The 16692-nt window shown below is 31.2% G+C and overlaps 1 protein-coding gene across 4 annotated transcripts; it reads right to left on the reverse strand.

Annotated features, from left to right (window-relative positions):
• Positions 1–4337: 4337 nt before the first annotated feature.
• LOC132721707 (homeobox protein OTX2-like) lies at positions 4338–16215 on the reverse strand. 4 transcript variants are annotated; one of them, XM_060706069.1, is made up of 5 exons: positions 15291–15462; positions 12014–12085; positions 10029–10268; positions 7719–7888; positions 4338–6035 (listed from the first exon to the last, which is right to left on the reverse strand). In XM_060706069.1, exons 1-5 carry the CDS (start codon positions 15367–15369, stop codon positions 5508–5510), a joined length of 1089 nt encoding a protein of 362 aa, XP_060562052.1. In that variant the 5' UTR covers positions 15370–15462; the 3' UTR covers positions 4338–5507. The 4 variants fall into 4 exon arrangements, with proteins under 4 accessions (XP_060562052.1, XP_060562049.1, XP_060562051.1 ...); XM_060706066.1 differs by lacking the exon at positions 15291–15462 and adding an exon at positions 15937–16215 and having other exon boundaries at positions 4339–6035; positions 12014–12167; XM_060706068.1 differs by having other exon boundaries at positions 4339–6035; positions 12014–12167; positions 15291–15425.
• Positions 16216–16692: the final 477 nt, after the last annotated feature.

The raw sequence follows: 16692 nt of genomic DNA on the forward strand, positions 1-16692 counted from the left end.
CTTTTGTCCATCATCACTCTGGTCACTCATTTCCTCTTCCATCAATTTGATTTTCAAAAAATGTTGTATATAAAGACAATTTTTCCTTGTTTTAAATTTTTGAACAGAAATTTAAAAAGTTTGAAATTTTAAATCTCAAATTGTATTTTGAAAATTAATTAAAAATCTCGTTTCTGTTTTGTAAATGTTTACATTTAATTTTTTGTTTTCTACTATTATTTGGCAAATTTTCTTTTTTTTTAAAAGGGGGCAGGGAAAAAAAAATAAGATTTGCAAGCTTTTAGTTTTTCTTAGTTTAAAAAAGAGTTTATATTTATTTTCAGAAGGAATGGTTTGGGAAAAATTTTTTTTCTTGTCATTAATTTTATGTAAACCCTTTATTCATTTTTTTAAAATAAAAAAGTGAAAAAATTTTCCCTGATTGACCATTTTGATATGTATCCCCCTTTTTTAAAAAAATTTAAAATCTAAAGATTTTTTTTTAAAAAATTTTTTAACAGACCAAATTTTAAATTGGGTTTAAAACAAAGCATTCTGCCGTGACTTTCAGGGTTTAAAAAGGGCAAAGTATTTAACATTGAAAAATAAAGAATTCAGTTTAAATTTGATAGTTCTTTGTAAAAGGGGAAAGGTGCACATTAACCCGTTCATGGGTTTTTGGGAAAATATGTATCAAAATGCAAACAAAAAAAAGACAGTTTGAATGTTTTCAGTTGAGACATATTATGATGAAGTGGGTTTTAGAACATGTCAGAGAACATTCTTTGCAGTGATGTAACTTCTTCATGGCATACAGAATAATCTGATCTTTCATAAACATGATAAAGGGCATGGTTTATTTTTTTACCAAAATGAATTTTAATTTTGTTTTTCTCTTTTTAAAAGGTTAAAAAAATATGCAAAAACCCCGAAAAAATTTAAATTTATTGGGATTGGTTTAAATTTACCCTTACATATACATACAATGTAATTAGATTATGAAATTTTATTTTACTTTTTTTACAGGATGGCAGCATAAATATTCCGCTTGTGTTACAGAAATATATGGATGGATTAAAAGTAATTGAAAAACCAGAACATTTTCCTGAATTAACTTGGATCAAATCAAACAAATTGAAGAAATAGACAACAGAAAAGTTTATTGTGCCAGGAATTTTGTGTTATGAACATTTTAAGTAACTGGATCTCTACTGATTGGCCATTTTCTCAATATAATTTTTACCAGAGTGAAAAAATAAATGGAATATTAAATTTGATTTCTTTTAAATAAGATTATGTGAAAAGAATATAAGTGAATTGTTTATTTATAATTCAGTTATGTCACAATTTTATAGTTTTTTCAGTCTAAATAAAGTTTATATACTTTTAGAAGAACCCTCTGTTTGAAAAAACAACAAAAAAAAACAACAAAAACAACAGATTAATCAGATTGTGAGTGTCCCATTTCATGAACTGAAGGAAAATATGGCGAACATTTTACACATTGTGCATTGTAAATAAATTTGAGCCGCGTCATGACAAAACCAACATAATGGGTTTGCGACTAGCATGGATCCAGACAAGCCTGCGCATCTGCAAAGTCTGATAAGGATCCATGCTGTTCACTTACCTACCCTTTTACAAATAGAGAAACTGATAGCGAACAGCATGGATCGTGATCAGACTGCGCAGATGCGCAGGCTGGTCTGGATCCATGCTGGTCGCAAACCCATTATGTTGGTTTAATCATGACGCGGCTCATTTGTTATGCTGTTATTTTTACATGATTTGCATTTGTTTTAGTATTTGTAATCATTGAAATAGATTAAGACAAATATGGAACAGTGTTGTGTAATGTTACTGTATAAGTCACTGGGGTTTGACTATTCAGATGATATATATTTGGATGATTTCGCAACTGTTAGATTTAAAACCTGATGTAGCATGTGCCTAATCTATTATTTTTATTGAACCTTAGAAGTAATTCTTACAATTAAATAATTGTTCTTATGTAAGAAGACCTCAATTAAGAATGTCTTTCATGAAGATTTGACAAGACAAGTTTCAACATGAGATAATGTACATTTAAAGGCTATGTTTCTGGCAGAAATGAATAAAAGAGGAATTTCATAAAGCTAACAATGATTTCTGCCAAGTTTAGTCTGTAGCAGGAACTGATTGTTGCTAATTTGTTAAGCTTGTGTCTATATGTCCTTGGTCTATCTTTATGGGACTCTAAGACTTGGAGATGTAAAGACCATGTGATAACTTGTTCCCACATATATTTTTAACTATATCTTTGTAAACAACCTGTGTGACAGCATGATTGATTGGTTAATGTATCAGACTAGTAATATTAGGGTTGCTTGACATGTGTTCAAACCCCATCAGGGGGCAAGCTATTGTTTCCTGGAGCAAGAACCTTTTCACCCATTGCTCAGTTGCTCAGTATTTTTTGGTTCCAGGAACGGATTTAAGAGTGTGCCTATGAATTAATAGCTTCCTACACTAAATTAAATAGGTGGAAACCTAACTAACAACCTCCAAGTTGGATGGACAGCTTTGGTCAATTTAGTATTTTTGTTGATTTTTAGCTCGACTATTCGAAGAATATGAGAGCTATTGTAGTCGCCCCGGCGTCGGCGTCAGCGTCCGCGTCTGCGTTGGTTAAAGTTTTTTGTAAAGTCAAATATCTCAATTATTGCTTGAGATATTCAATTGAAACTTACAATACTTATTTATAGTAACAAGGTACATCAGTTTGACAAGTTGGATAACTCTGCCGACAATATTGACAGAATTATGCCCCTTTTTAACTTAGAAATTTTGGTTAAAGTTTTTTGTAAAGTCAAATATCTCAATTATTGCTTGAGATATTCAATTGAAATTTAAAATACTTATTTATAGTAACAAGGTACATCAGATTGACAAGTTGGATAACTCTGCCTACAATATTGACAGAATTATGCCCCTTTGGAACTTAGAAATTTTGGTTAAAGTTTTTTTGTAAAGTCAAATAACTCAATTATTGCTTGAGATATTCAATTGAAATTTAAAATACTTTTTTATAGTAACAATGAACATCAGTTTGCAAAATTGCATAACTCTGCCTGCAATATTTGCAGAATTATTTGCCCCTTTGAAACTTAAATATTTTGGTTAAAGGTTAAAGGTCTTCAAAGATATTTACTTGAAACTTTACACATGCACTTAGGGTCATAATTGGAGGGTCATAATTGTATGTCACTGACCAAGTTCCTTAACTCTATCTTGCATTAAGGCTGATTCATATCCCCTTTTCTACTTAGTCTCTTGGTTAATGTTTACATGCAAGTTTTACATATCTCAATAACTATTAAAGATATTTATTTAAAACTTCACATATGCATTAAGGGTCATAATTGTAGGTCACTGACAAAGATCCATAATTCTATCTTGCATTTAGGCTGATTTTTCTCCCCTTTTTCAACTTAGAAATTCATGGTAAAGTTTTGCTTGTAAGCTGTCTCAATAACTACTGAAGGGTTTGTGACATTTTTGGGACAATTTTATGCATTCATAATAATAAAGCAGTGATTTACTTGATAAAAAATCTTAATAACAAGCCTTTATACCTTTTCTGTCAAATTTATGTATTCATAGGTAATTAGTATTATTATACTCAATAAAACACCCTTGTGACATTACCTTCCGAATAGTCAAGCCAATACTGTATAATTAGACTCTCTCTTAGGCCTATAACATGAATTTATAAACAAAAATTAGCCCTTTTGTGAACTTAAAAAATTTAACATTATCAAGGCTCTTTTACTATCAAGCACTTAGAATAATCGAGCGTGCTGTCCTACCGACAGCTCTTGTTATCATTCTTAGTTTATTACAGTACTTGAAAATGGATTGAATCAGATTCAGTTTCTCTTAAATTGTGATAACATAATTATACTAGTATCTTTGCACATTTTAATATTACTGGTTGTGTTAACAAAAGTTATCTGTAAACTTTTATTGATTATTTTAAGTCTATTTCTTGGAATGACCAGTACAGTAGGATCAAGCCCGCATTTACAAGTTAACTAAGTCTATTTCTTGGAATGACCAGTACAGTAGGATCAAGCCCGCATTTACAAGTTAACTAAGTCTATTTCTTGGAATGACCAGTACAGTAGGAAAGACTATTGGGATCAAACCCGCATTTACAAGTTAACAGGAATACATTGTAACTAGGATGCTACTATTGTGTGTATATACTGTCAGGAATGGGGTTGAATTAAATTGGTTGGTTTTGCATTAAAGACCAATGCATTGATCAGGGAGTGAAGTAAAGAGAAAAACATTGTTTTTTTTAATTATTGCATTTATTCCCAATATGTTCAATGTTTCGTGAACATAAATTTTGTCAATAATAAATGTATTCATTTGACTTATTTTTTTTGGCTTTTTGTGATACTTTCAATGAAATAATTATACATAACAGAAATATTCAAAAACATATTTTGACTGAACTTACTGTACATTATAAACGGATACTGTATTTTAGATAAACATGTACATTTTACAACATTTCTTATACAGTGCAAAACAAATTTTCTTCAAAGAAAAAAACAACAACTGTGAACTTAAACATTTACATAAATTTACACTTTGTACAAAAATTAAGTTATTTAGCCTATTCTACAATCTCATAATTCTATACTGTGTCTATCATTTGTTCAAAACTTATTTACTTATATCTGATATATTTTTCTTAAAATTCAATTTTATAAATAAGAACAAACATAAACAGGAAAAAAGAGTACATTCAGCTAATCGTCCAGTATTTTTATGTTTCCAAAAATACAGCTCATATATTCAAAGTGTCTTACTTTTATATATTCATTTAAAAAAAGTAAAATTAAATTAATGCCACCGAATCCTTTAGCTTCATTATCAATATATTTATGATAATGAGTAAATATAAAATGAAACATAATGAAACGTTTGATGTACTGTCAATGAGGAAAATTTCAGGAAAGAGCACTTAAATTATGATGTGGTGATTTTCTGGCAAGTAGCTTGCTGTTTGTATCTATGATGTGTTATAAATAAAAATGGACCAAATCTTGAGGAATGATTTTGATAAATAAAATATGGACAATATCATGGAATGTGGAGAAATAGAATTTACAATATATTTATATATATCAATATCTGTGCTGTATTCTCTATACAACAATTTGACTGAAACAACATTGACTATTGATTGTCATAAACATTTAACCGTCACTAATCTCTGTTTCACGATTGCTAAGCACTTTGTAATGTCATGCAATGCTGCACCTTTAATGCCAGCCGTCGTTTTATGCGATTCTTAAATGAGTTGCCATAACTGCAAACAGTTTGCAGACGACCGTTTTTTTTCTTCCTAGAATCGGTAATGCCCGGATTTGCACGTGCTCCTACGGAATGTACCGAAAGTCTGTTGACGATTTCGTCCTCCGCGGTAATAAATAATCACAAGCGATTGTTACATCACAACTGTCCTGCCACTATTACAAGACCTGAAACTTTGGCCACGATGAAGTGTCTTTATATTCTAAACAGTCACCGCCGGCAACAGGTGGTCGGGAAAGGCCCTGTGCCGTCGGCAATGATGAATACTGGTTAGAATATGAGTTGGACATTGTATTTGCCTGATTAGAGTGCATAACTGGAAGTTGCATTGGTGATAAATAATCTGAGTTTCCGTAATATGAAGATGGTCCGTAATTTTGATGAGAATAACCAGTATGCATGTTGCTCATGGGGTAGCTTCCGGCTCTCTGCATGCAGCTATTTTGGTACATCAGATCATTCATTGGTGAGATCGAAGCCGGGCTCCAAATTGATGTGGGCGCGTTCATGCTTCCGTTTGTAAGCGGGCTGGACACCGGTGTTGGTTTCGAGTAACTGCCGACAGGAGAAATGGATGGAGGAGGGGGAGGGGTCTTGGCCTTTTTCGGTGTTGGCGATTTGTTGTTGTTGCCCTCTTTAGCCTTTTGTTGTTGTCTGCATTTAGCACGTCTGTTTTTGAACCAGACCTGAAAATAGAGGAAAAAATCATATCAATTATTAATAATGTCTGTGATGGATGGATCTATGACTGAATGAATTAATTCCGCGCTGTCAATTAACGTATTAATTAATTAGTGTCGTTTATTGAATGTATTGTTAAACTTGTTTAAGTCCGAGATGTTATAAATCGATTTTACTTGCTGTCAAATGTAGTTTCTAAAACCAGTCGACCTTAACATGCCCTTAATTTGCATATAAATGTAAATTTGAGGTAATTTACGTCACTTTCCCTGAACCTATCTGGGTGTTTTGAAATTGAAATATCATTTATTTAATATTGATTCATATTTTATGTGGAAATTGATTTTTTCTTTATCATTTCCTATGCAATATAATATTGTCCCACCACCAAGAGCGTGTACTGTGTGACTTTTTTGAATTGTCTGGTTAAAAACACACCTGTGTGATAGCAGGCTATCAAAAATGTATTAGTGTTTTTGAATGACTCCAAAATTAATCATTTTTGTAAAAAGTGAAACAATCTATAACTAATTCCATTCAGAAAGAAGTTATATTTTCTTTGCATGTTTCCGTGTCTTAGAAATGGTACTGCAATATAATTGGCGCGAGTTTTCGCTACCTTAGTTTCGTAAATTGGCATTCGATGTAAACGAACGCCTGGCGTTGACTTTGTTTTTACTATGACATGAAAAGATCGGAAGAGTGGTGGATGTCAATGGCAGCATTTCCTTCGTCTGCTTTTATCACAACGCGAGATGTTCGTCTGCTCCAAACAACTGTTTTGTGAACAGGCATATGAACTTCTTTCATTAGCTCAGCGTTTACTTTTTTCTATTGAATGGAGACATAGCCACGACACTGCTTCACTTAAAGATCGTGGCTAATGGATTTGGGATTAAAATCGGGAGTTAATTTCCCGATAATTTTCAAGTTAATTAATAGATAAAAGCAACAGAATCGAATAGATTGTCAATTTCATGCAGAGATGTTTCACCCACGAGTAATTATGATATTAATTTATATTAATTTAGAATTGAACGCGAAACTATCTATATTGTATTATAAATGTTGCCGTTTTAAGTCAAATTTCTAGTTTGTTTTTATTTCTTGGTTTCCAAAGAAAAACATTAAAGCAGACAATAATATGCCAAATTTCGGAAGAATCGATTATAAACTATTTAAGAAAGTGGAACAAATTTCGTTTGGTTTTTCTTTACAGCGTGTCACCGGATTGTTTACCCGTTATGTAAACAAGTGAACAAAAACAGCCACTGGCAAAGTTCCTTACATTTTCTTAAAAAGTCTCAAATTAATAGCAAATGAAAATATTTTCTTTCCAAATATGCGATGTTTTTACAACCAAGTACGGTTCGCTAGAAAAATATCAAAAGAAACTACCATGGCGTTGAATTTGTATTTCTTTGGAATTAAGACGCAAAATTCCTTCACATTATTGATTTGAATAATGAATTCAAATAGACAGAGAAAATACCTCCATTAGCCACTTCATTAGAGTTTGTTTAATTCCCTATAATTGAGTGTGCATACCTTGATTTTGTGTTAAAGTGCCTTTTGATTTGCTGTTACCGATCTTTTTCAGTTGAATTGAGGAAAGGCTATCGTCAATTAGCTATGTCATGTGACAAAAATTACAAAATATGTTATTTCGATATGAAATTATAATTTACCTGTACTCTAGATTCTGGTAGGTTTATCTTGAGCGCCACTTCCTCGCGCATGAATATGTCAGGGTATCGAGTCTTCTGAAACAATGATTCCATCACGTCTAATTGTGCGCGTGTAAAAGTAGTTCTTTCTCTCCTTTGTTTTCTTGGGTTTCCAGACGAGTATGGGGACACTGAAAAGTTTGAAAGGGAATAATTTTATAATAAATGTAAGAGATATGTAATATCAAGTACACCACATGATGAGAATCTTTTTTATCTATTGAAAAACTATTTCTTAGAAAAAAGACAAAATTATAGGTAAATGAAGATATTGTATTCAATATGAAGTCAGTTGTAGCTGATTTCGTACAAGCAAAGTTAAAACTTTTACATGACTATATAAGGGGGAGGGTAGTTTTTATTTAACTTGTTTTTTCTTCAAAAAATGTGCACAGAAGTAATGATTAAGAAATGTAGAAATAAACATGTTTGGTCAAGAAAAGGCATTGACATGTCAAGTGGGAAATTGTTTTGTCATTCGTAGAATTATGACCATACTAATGAACTTTCGTTACAGAAATATATACGGATAATAAGGAATTAATCAGTATTAAAGTTAGAAATCGTCGTTAATCGCCTTAAAGGATAAAATGCTACTATGTGCCCTATACAAAATATTTTACTAAATAATAACCATTGAAAAATGTATTTGTCAACAAGGTGCATAACTGTCTCTATTAAAACGGTATTACACAACCTTGAAAATATTGTTTCTTTAAAATATAACTGCTAGTACATGACTCAAGTTCCTAGGAATGCGAATAATAATCTGAATAATTCATCAAACTTTGAAACATATAAATAGCCGAATATAAATAATTCATCGCAGTTATTTTGTAACATAAAAAGTCCCATTTAATTCAATGTATAAAACACTGAAATAATGTACAAGTCACAATCGATGTTCACAAAATGTGATGTGAGCGTGACTGAATGAAAAGAGTGCGTTTCGAGAATACCAAAATTATTTTCTATTTAACGGAAAGAATGAACATGATTTTCACATCTCTTTTTACTCCCGAAGAAATTGTGAGAATGGCCAGAATGAACTTGATTTTTCGCACGAAATTTGCTGTAATCTTTTGATTCCTAGGTGAAACAATTGATATCCTAGTTGTTGGGAATCTTAACTTTGGGAAAAACTTATATCAATTCCTGCTGTTCACATGTTTTAGGTATTTGACCCTATCCCCTCTGTTTTGTTACCAGTCCTAATTTAAAGAGCCATTATTCCCGCCCATCCAATCCAACGTTGTGACCATAGCGATATTTTCTTAAGTCGTTCTTTCCTTTGACTTTCAGCAGACGACAGTTTTGCCATCAAAGGGATGTCTTTAGAGGAGCAACAACGGGCGGGAATAATGTGTTTTTGACAGTTTTATGTCAGACAAACTTATTTATGTTCATTTTTAAGAATGATGTTGGGTTGTGTCTATGTGAACTAAAGGCTATTTGGTGAAAACTTTAACAGTTAACGGAAATGAGCTTGTTTGATTTTCTATCATTTCAATATTTAAATTTTCAATTTTATCGGCGTTCATAAAATAAAATGTTAGAGTTTTATTATTGAACTGTGGTTTCTATCGTACGCTTCATTTACAATACTGACATAAAATGTAAATACGAAATGGAAACTGTTAAAAGAAAAACGCCGGCGAGCTAATTTCCATTAGAATGACAATTTTGCTGTCCCTTTTACACCGGGCGTTCGCTTGGATCCATAGCATATGAAGGAAAACATTTATTTTCTATCTAAAAAATTACTGAACGTTGCTGTATTTAAATGAACGCGACAATTTCAGTATGTTTGATAAAAATGAAAAAGTTTTTGATTAACCTAAATCGTACAAGAGTCGCAGCATGACTTTTGTGAAATACAATTAATTGGGTACGACTTCCAGTGGCGCTACACAAAACCGGGTATTCACGGCGGTAAGCCATGCGCTTGCTTGTACGGCATCCCGCTGTATAAAGAGTTGTGATGTACTTTATCTGCGCGGTTGGTCGAAGGCTCGTTACATATATTCCCTAGGCACCAGGTGTGTGGGATATATGAGAAATTATTATAGTTTTTAATATATACATATATTTTTGTCATCAGACACACACCTTATTTTCAGTTCATTTACCCAACAGAATTCACCATAACTTAAGTTATAGTTAAAGGAGAGACCTACTGGCTTTAAAATCCGAGGAAAGGCCTACAGGATATCGAGACATACGCCAGTGCCAAGACGAAACCATAATATAGATATTTATATATGTACTTACTTTGATATCCCATAGCGGGGTGCATCATGTCTACATTAGGTGATGACAAACTTATTCCATTCACGCTGTATGCACCGGGCTTGTGTGAGCTCACGGGTGGGTATGCCATTGACGTCATATCCGGATGCAGTTGTGGTATATGGTGATGTTCTGACGGGGTTGGATATTCAGGTTTAATGTAATCGGGTTTGCCAAAGTCTTGTTTGGAATAAGGGGATTCTTGTAAGCCTATGCCCGTATCTGGAAAATTATAGAATCTTGTTTAGTTGTATTCTTGATTAACTTTGAATATATTCATTCTAAACAAAATAGTCCAGTATAAGAGTGATGGCACAACAATAAATTATAAAAAAAACTCAAATTATAACTACATTGTAATACATTTTGACATTCACTTTACAAGGTGGTGGAATTCTTAAATAAATAACGTGTCGCTTTGATTAAAGAATAAGGCATGTTTTGGGAACTAAATAAACACATCTATTATGTGTAAAAATGAACGCATTCTCTGTGTTATTCTCATTAGCATATTTCATTTGACAGCAATGATTTCCCCATTCATGTAGAAACAGTGTAGCACTATGTTTATAAAGACGTGTTAATGGAACAATCACGTGGAGGTGATTGGCACATCGTGTCCTTTTATAGACAAATATGCGGTGACGTGAGAGAAAACAATACATGAGAAATTGAGCAAAATGTCTAGATTTTATTTCCGATGAAGGATCTTAATTTAAAATTGTATTTTATTCATCAATATTTAATTTACACTATGATTATAACGAATAATAATAAATATATTTAAAGAAATATATGTATAAAAATACAACTCCGTAACTTATTATTTCATTTATTGATACATATAAAACTAAGTATCGGTCATTTTCGTTTTCTGCTTGCATTTTTAAATACACCCAATATTTTATATCAAATGCCCGAATAATGTGAAAAATAAAACTGATGCGCTTAAAAGATCTTATTAAAAAGAAAAAAACAACAATATTATTACCTAAAGTTTTAATATGATTGAATTAAGTAATGCAAAATACTAATCTGCAAAAGCTGAAATGAGTGGGAGTGAGGGGTATATAGACTTCCCTTCCCCATCATAGCTTATATGTATTGTATATTTCACAAATACATGTGTTAAATATCATAATATAGGTTTCTTGAATAAAAAAGTACGAAGTGTTTATATTAAAGAACGTGACTTATGGATCACCAACTTTATTAAGATATAATTTCGTAATTATAAAAAAATGTATCCAAACAAACCTCAAATATCAAAATTAAAATGTGTTGTATATATTATTTTAAAGAAAATTTTATTTACATGTTAATAAATTTAATTGTTACTTCTATTAATTTTGTATATCAATTTCAGCAAATGCAAGTTGTATATTTTGTTAATTTTCAAATACTATTTTGTGTTGCCTCCTCTGATAGTTTATTTGTTTTTTATATTTAATGTAAGATTTTTGAACACTTGACTTAAAGTGTTAAAGCACTAATCTACAACCTTCATATTTTTATACATAATCTGAAGAACAAATACATTAAAAGCTGATTACCAACTTAAATCTGTAGTTAATACAAAAAACGTTCTAAAATTTAAGTAATTGTACAAACTTTTTTGTTGTATTTTGTTATCATCTGAGAAGACACTTGTAATAAAGATGAACTACTAGTAGTTTAGTTTATTTTATTGTTTGTAATGAAATATGATAAAAACAGATTTTTTTTTCTATAAATTTCATCACCTTAAATAAATGTTTAATACATATTTATATGTTGTAAAAAAACAAATTTTCTATATAATATATTGAATATAATTTTGATTTTGAACTTACTATAATACTATAAGGAATACTTTCAACTGGACAACGCCGCATCCAAAAGAAATTCAACAGGATATGGGATATGTTTGAAAAAAGAAAAAAACACATACAAATTATTTTTAAAATAAATCCATAATTTTAGCTCACCTGGACTACTTGCTGGAGATTTGTCCACGTGATGCAGCGTCTCTACAGCGTTCCCGTCCTTGTCTACGTCCTCTGAAGATGACAAGAGTTGTTGATTATACATGTACCCCATCATCATATCACCGTTTCCCGGCCTTGATTCAGTATCCAGCATCTTGAATCCGGGGAATTTTAGAAATTAGCAATTTGAAATCACTTAAAATGATCACTTTAAATCGCGATTTGGGTAAACTCCTAAAGCCTGACTTTACGATCAGAAAAAAAGTATTAAGAAAGTTTAATTCTCTAAGTACAGTGTTAGATTTAGTAGTGACCGTTTCTATTCTAAATCCCTAGATTTATGATAATCCCAACACGTGGTTTCGTGTTTACATACGATAATCCGTAGTTAAAACAGTAAAGAAGTGCAATATGCGCATGCGCCGTAAGAACGGGTAGATTTTAACCCCGCCCTAAATCCCACCCACTAATTGGCAGTTTGGTCGAATTTGTTTGTCACATTGATACAAAACAGTTTTAGACTTGTAAATAAGTTTTCAAACTTTTACCCTTGAAAGTGAGATTGTTTCAAACTTGAATGCATTTGATGTACCGCAGAATTAAGCGGGGGAAAATGATTTGAAATATGAGCTAAATGAAATTAGTAATTAAAAATAAATAAATAAAATATATATAAAAAATATTAAGTTAAAGGAAACCTAATTTTCATTTCAATAAAAATTCGCTGGATATACCCTGTTTAAATGAAAGCCTTATATTACATTTTTTTTTCAATTTTCAAAATGTGTCACGGTTTTTATATTTGTTTTATAATGTTAGCATAAGATCGGCGACAGAAAATTTGGGCTGAATAACGTTTTGCCCGCAAATTGTATTTTTAGTCTAACCAAATATATGCGCGTAAGAAATTGGATCGGAAAGATTTGGTTTGTTTATCCAGTCGGTGTATTTTCATAGTGATATCCTGAGTTAAATATGTTAGAAAGAAAAGAAAACACGGTTCGTCCTGATCAAATATGTCATTTATATGTTCTTCTTCCTCCGGAAATTTACCTTAGAGAAATGAAAGCGAATGTATGAATATAACTGTTTCTTATAAATCGTATATTCTTGCAAATCATAACCCAGTCTTTCCTAGACGAATTATCTCTGTATAAGACTAAGAAAAAGGCGCAGTTTCCGGAAACCATTCATAAACATTTATAAAACAGAGTAAATACAACCGTGCCATCAAAATTAACAATATTTATTCCGGTGTTTTCAAAACTTTCCCCAAATTTGAAAGTCAATGGTGTCCTATTTGTATAAATCGTTCAAATATTTAGTGAGAATCAGTTACATATAGCGTCAAAATCATTTTATAAAGTGACAATTTATTAATTCAATAGTAAATATTTGATCTGTTTCGTTTTAGCTAAGATGACGTAAGACGTGAAATATATTCCTCCATCCAGTACGATTTTAGGCAAAATGGTCAAAGAGAGAGAGGAAAAAAACACGCACAAGAAATATCAGTATCTTTCTTCTAAAATTTTTGCTGAACAAGGCAAGGAAGGCAGTTTATGACCGATACAAAAGAAAACATTTAAAGACAAAATTGATAAATTATGAAACCACTCAATTCTACAACATGTAAGATATCAAACTAAATTACAGTAAAAACAATTGCAGATATTTTGATAAATTGAAGAGTCGATCGTATTTACTTACGACTTTATTTCTATAAACACATCTGATAAAAACTGTGCAGTGTCAACTAAGTGACATAATATTCGATTAGACAAATTCGTCCAAATGGTTAAAACTTAAGTGAAACCTTTTATTTGCAATGGTCAGATGGGGTCGAATTATCTTTCTATGTCAAACAAGAGGGATGTTTCGGTCTGTTTTTGTTCTAATTTGTTGAGACAACACAGTTTTTAAAATCGATGTAACATGGTAACTTTAACTTTAGTGGTAAGACATTCTATAGGTATTCGCGGAAGTTTTAGTTAATTAAGCACGTTCTTCTTACAATCATTTATCTTAAATATTTAATCAACATACTGACACTCAAACATGTATAATCATGGCATTTATAGTTTCATTTTTATCTACATTACAATATATTTATACAACATCTGACAAAATGAGATACTGAATCCCATCTTCTGATCAAAACAAACAAGAAAAAAATCGGACATGATAATTTCGATAAGACGTGTATTAGATATGTGTTAGTCCGAATAAGGTCAGTTAAGTATTGACTTAAATGTATTAAATCATTTTAAGTCTATGAATCAAGTGTATTAAAGCTAAATGCACTAGGATGTTTATATATTAAGATTACACTAAGCTGTTTTAATTAGTAATTAGAATGAATCGAGGAGAAGTCGGACATTTACTGCATGATGTTTACTCTTGTACTTACTCCTTTAATTCTTGGATTATAAGATTTGGATCACTTGATTAATATGAATAAATCGTGTAAAATATGTTCTCTATAAACCGTTAATCATAAAATTGTCCGTTTTTTTTTTCATACCGTAAACAGAGGACACGTGCTTTTATTCTGATTGTCAAGAAACACAATTTATTTAAGAAAATAATTCTATATGACCTTGTGATGCTGGAGAACTTTTGAAGAAGAAATAAAATATTTTATTTGTAGTAACGTATACATACAGTAGAGTACAATACATATGATAAAACATAGAAATTCTATGATCTGAGCTGACTTCACATTGCCAAATGATACATGACTGTATCACTTTAAAATTATTATAAATGCATAAATATGAACAATTGTTTGCACTTAAAAAAATGTAAAAGATAAAATCTAGCTACACAATAACATTTAATGCCAAAATGTGATTATGCATAGAATGTTGAAAAAAGAAATATAGCTATTTGATACATTTTGGTTGTGAAAAAGATCATCATTGCATTTTGTCGTGTAAGCATGACATAAATGAGATAGATTTGAACATTATATCCTGACTGAACAATTTACATGAATCTAACACTTTCCTCAACCTCATCAACAAAAATAAACAAATCTCGATTTTATATTAAAGTCTGATTTGAATTTTTAAAGAAATCAACTTCAAACGAAATCTGTTTCACGGTATGAAATCATCACGACGCACTGTAATAATAACATACACGCCTTCTAATGAAAATTTACATAGCACAGGTGCGATCAGATACTTTCCCCTATTCAAAAAGAGCCCATGCTACGTACATATGAAAACAAATTATGAAAAATGAGAAGTTGGTGACAAAATTCGCAACATACCGGAATCCGAAATACTCCTTTCGACTTTCATTGATGTATATTTAATATCGTCGTAGTCGCAAGCTATCTCGACAGGCATTTTCCGTTTTTTGATGAGACGCTTAGGTAATATGTAGAAAAATATGTGTAGGCCAGTACAAGTGGTCACTCGAATTTCACGATGCGAAAATTAGGGTCAATTCAACAATTGATAATGATATGACTGTGTTAACAATATATGATTCATTTTCAACCGTTTGTTCTCATTTCATTCAAGAGTTTCACCCCGAGGCCCTTTTCCTTAAAAATCGTTCTTTTCGCTTTTTTGTAAATAGAGAATAAATCAAATAACGGTATTTTATGATTGTCCTAATTGAGTGGTTTCAATTTTTATCAGCTGTCGAAAATTGTTTTCATACGGTTGAATAAATGAGACCGCAATATATACTTCATATAAACGAAATGCAGATTACAAGTTTCTCGTGCAATTTTTCGACTTAGACAAACAATATCAAAATTGAAATCGTATTAAAATTTTATTAAATGACATACATTGATAAAAGTTAATTTCTTTCCGGGTGATATAGTTATAATTTGATATATCTGTAGCTGATATGATACTATACACACATATTAAATCAGATAATTGTTCAAATTACAAGCTTACCTTATTAACTTCTGATTTATATTCGTCTTATCTTGTCTGCTAATGAGCTTTTCTTAATCCGTGTCCTTTCTACACTTAGATAGTTAAAACCATTTGGCAGCGTATTTTATTAAGTATTTTCGGCTTTTTGTTTAATACTAAGCTCCTCGCAACGTCTTATTCCCAGCTTTTTGATCCGCAATTTCTTCTGTAACTCTGTGGAGAATTACCTTAGTCCTGGAATAACGGCTTAAGAAAGCTTATGTCTTCAAAAATGTTACTACAATTTTTGATAGATCACAATATGGTTTAAGCTCCTAAGTACGGTAGAATAAATAATCGGGACGGCCTCTTTCACAGACCGCCAACCAATGAAATCGCTTCTCCAGCATACTCCTCCGTGATAACTGGTTAAAGCAACGGCAAAAAATCAATGGTGAATCCTTGATTAGCGAGATAAATAAACAAACGCAAGAAAGAGACAATTTCTTCTTCTTTTTTATTTTGAAGTCACTGTAATGTTCAATCGGTAAAATGATTTGAATAAATATTAAACGACAAAACTTAATAAAGCCACTTAATCACTCGAAATGATGTTTAAATTTCTTGATCCGATTTAAAGATGGGGCTGTACAAATGAATTTAAATCAATCTTAAATCACTTCTTATAACTTTGCATTTTAAGAGTAAATCTCAAAAGTCGCCTTTGGAAGTATTAAAGTAAATACGTCTTAGGATATTTAGAGATTTTAATAAATCATATAAATATGTTTAGAA

This window comes from Ruditapes philippinarum, unplaced genomic scaffold (genome assembly GCF_026571515.1).
Source record: "Ruditapes philippinarum isolate M1 unplaced genomic scaffold, ASM2657151v2 ctg831_1_1_1_1, whole genome shotgun sequence".
NCBI lineage: Eukaryota > Metazoa > Mollusca > Bivalvia > Venerida > Veneridae > Ruditapes > Ruditapes philippinarum.

What these genes read in the sequence shown, in the direction of transcription:
- LOC132721707 (XM_060706066.1), bottom strand. Translation starts at nt 12,167, where the DNA reads ATGCTGGATACTGAATCAAGGCCGGGAAACGGTGATATGATGATGGGG. An exon ending in ATCTCCAGCAAGTAGTCCAG is followed by an intron (nt 10,269 to 12,013) that starts GTGAGCTAAAAT and finishes ATAATTTTCCAG; the next exon opens with ATACGGGCATAGGCTTACAA. An exon ending in TACCAGAATCTAGAGTACAG is followed by an intron (nt 6,036 to 7,718) that starts GTAAATTATAAT and finishes CTCTATTTTCAG; the next exon opens with GTCTGGTTCAAAAACAGACG.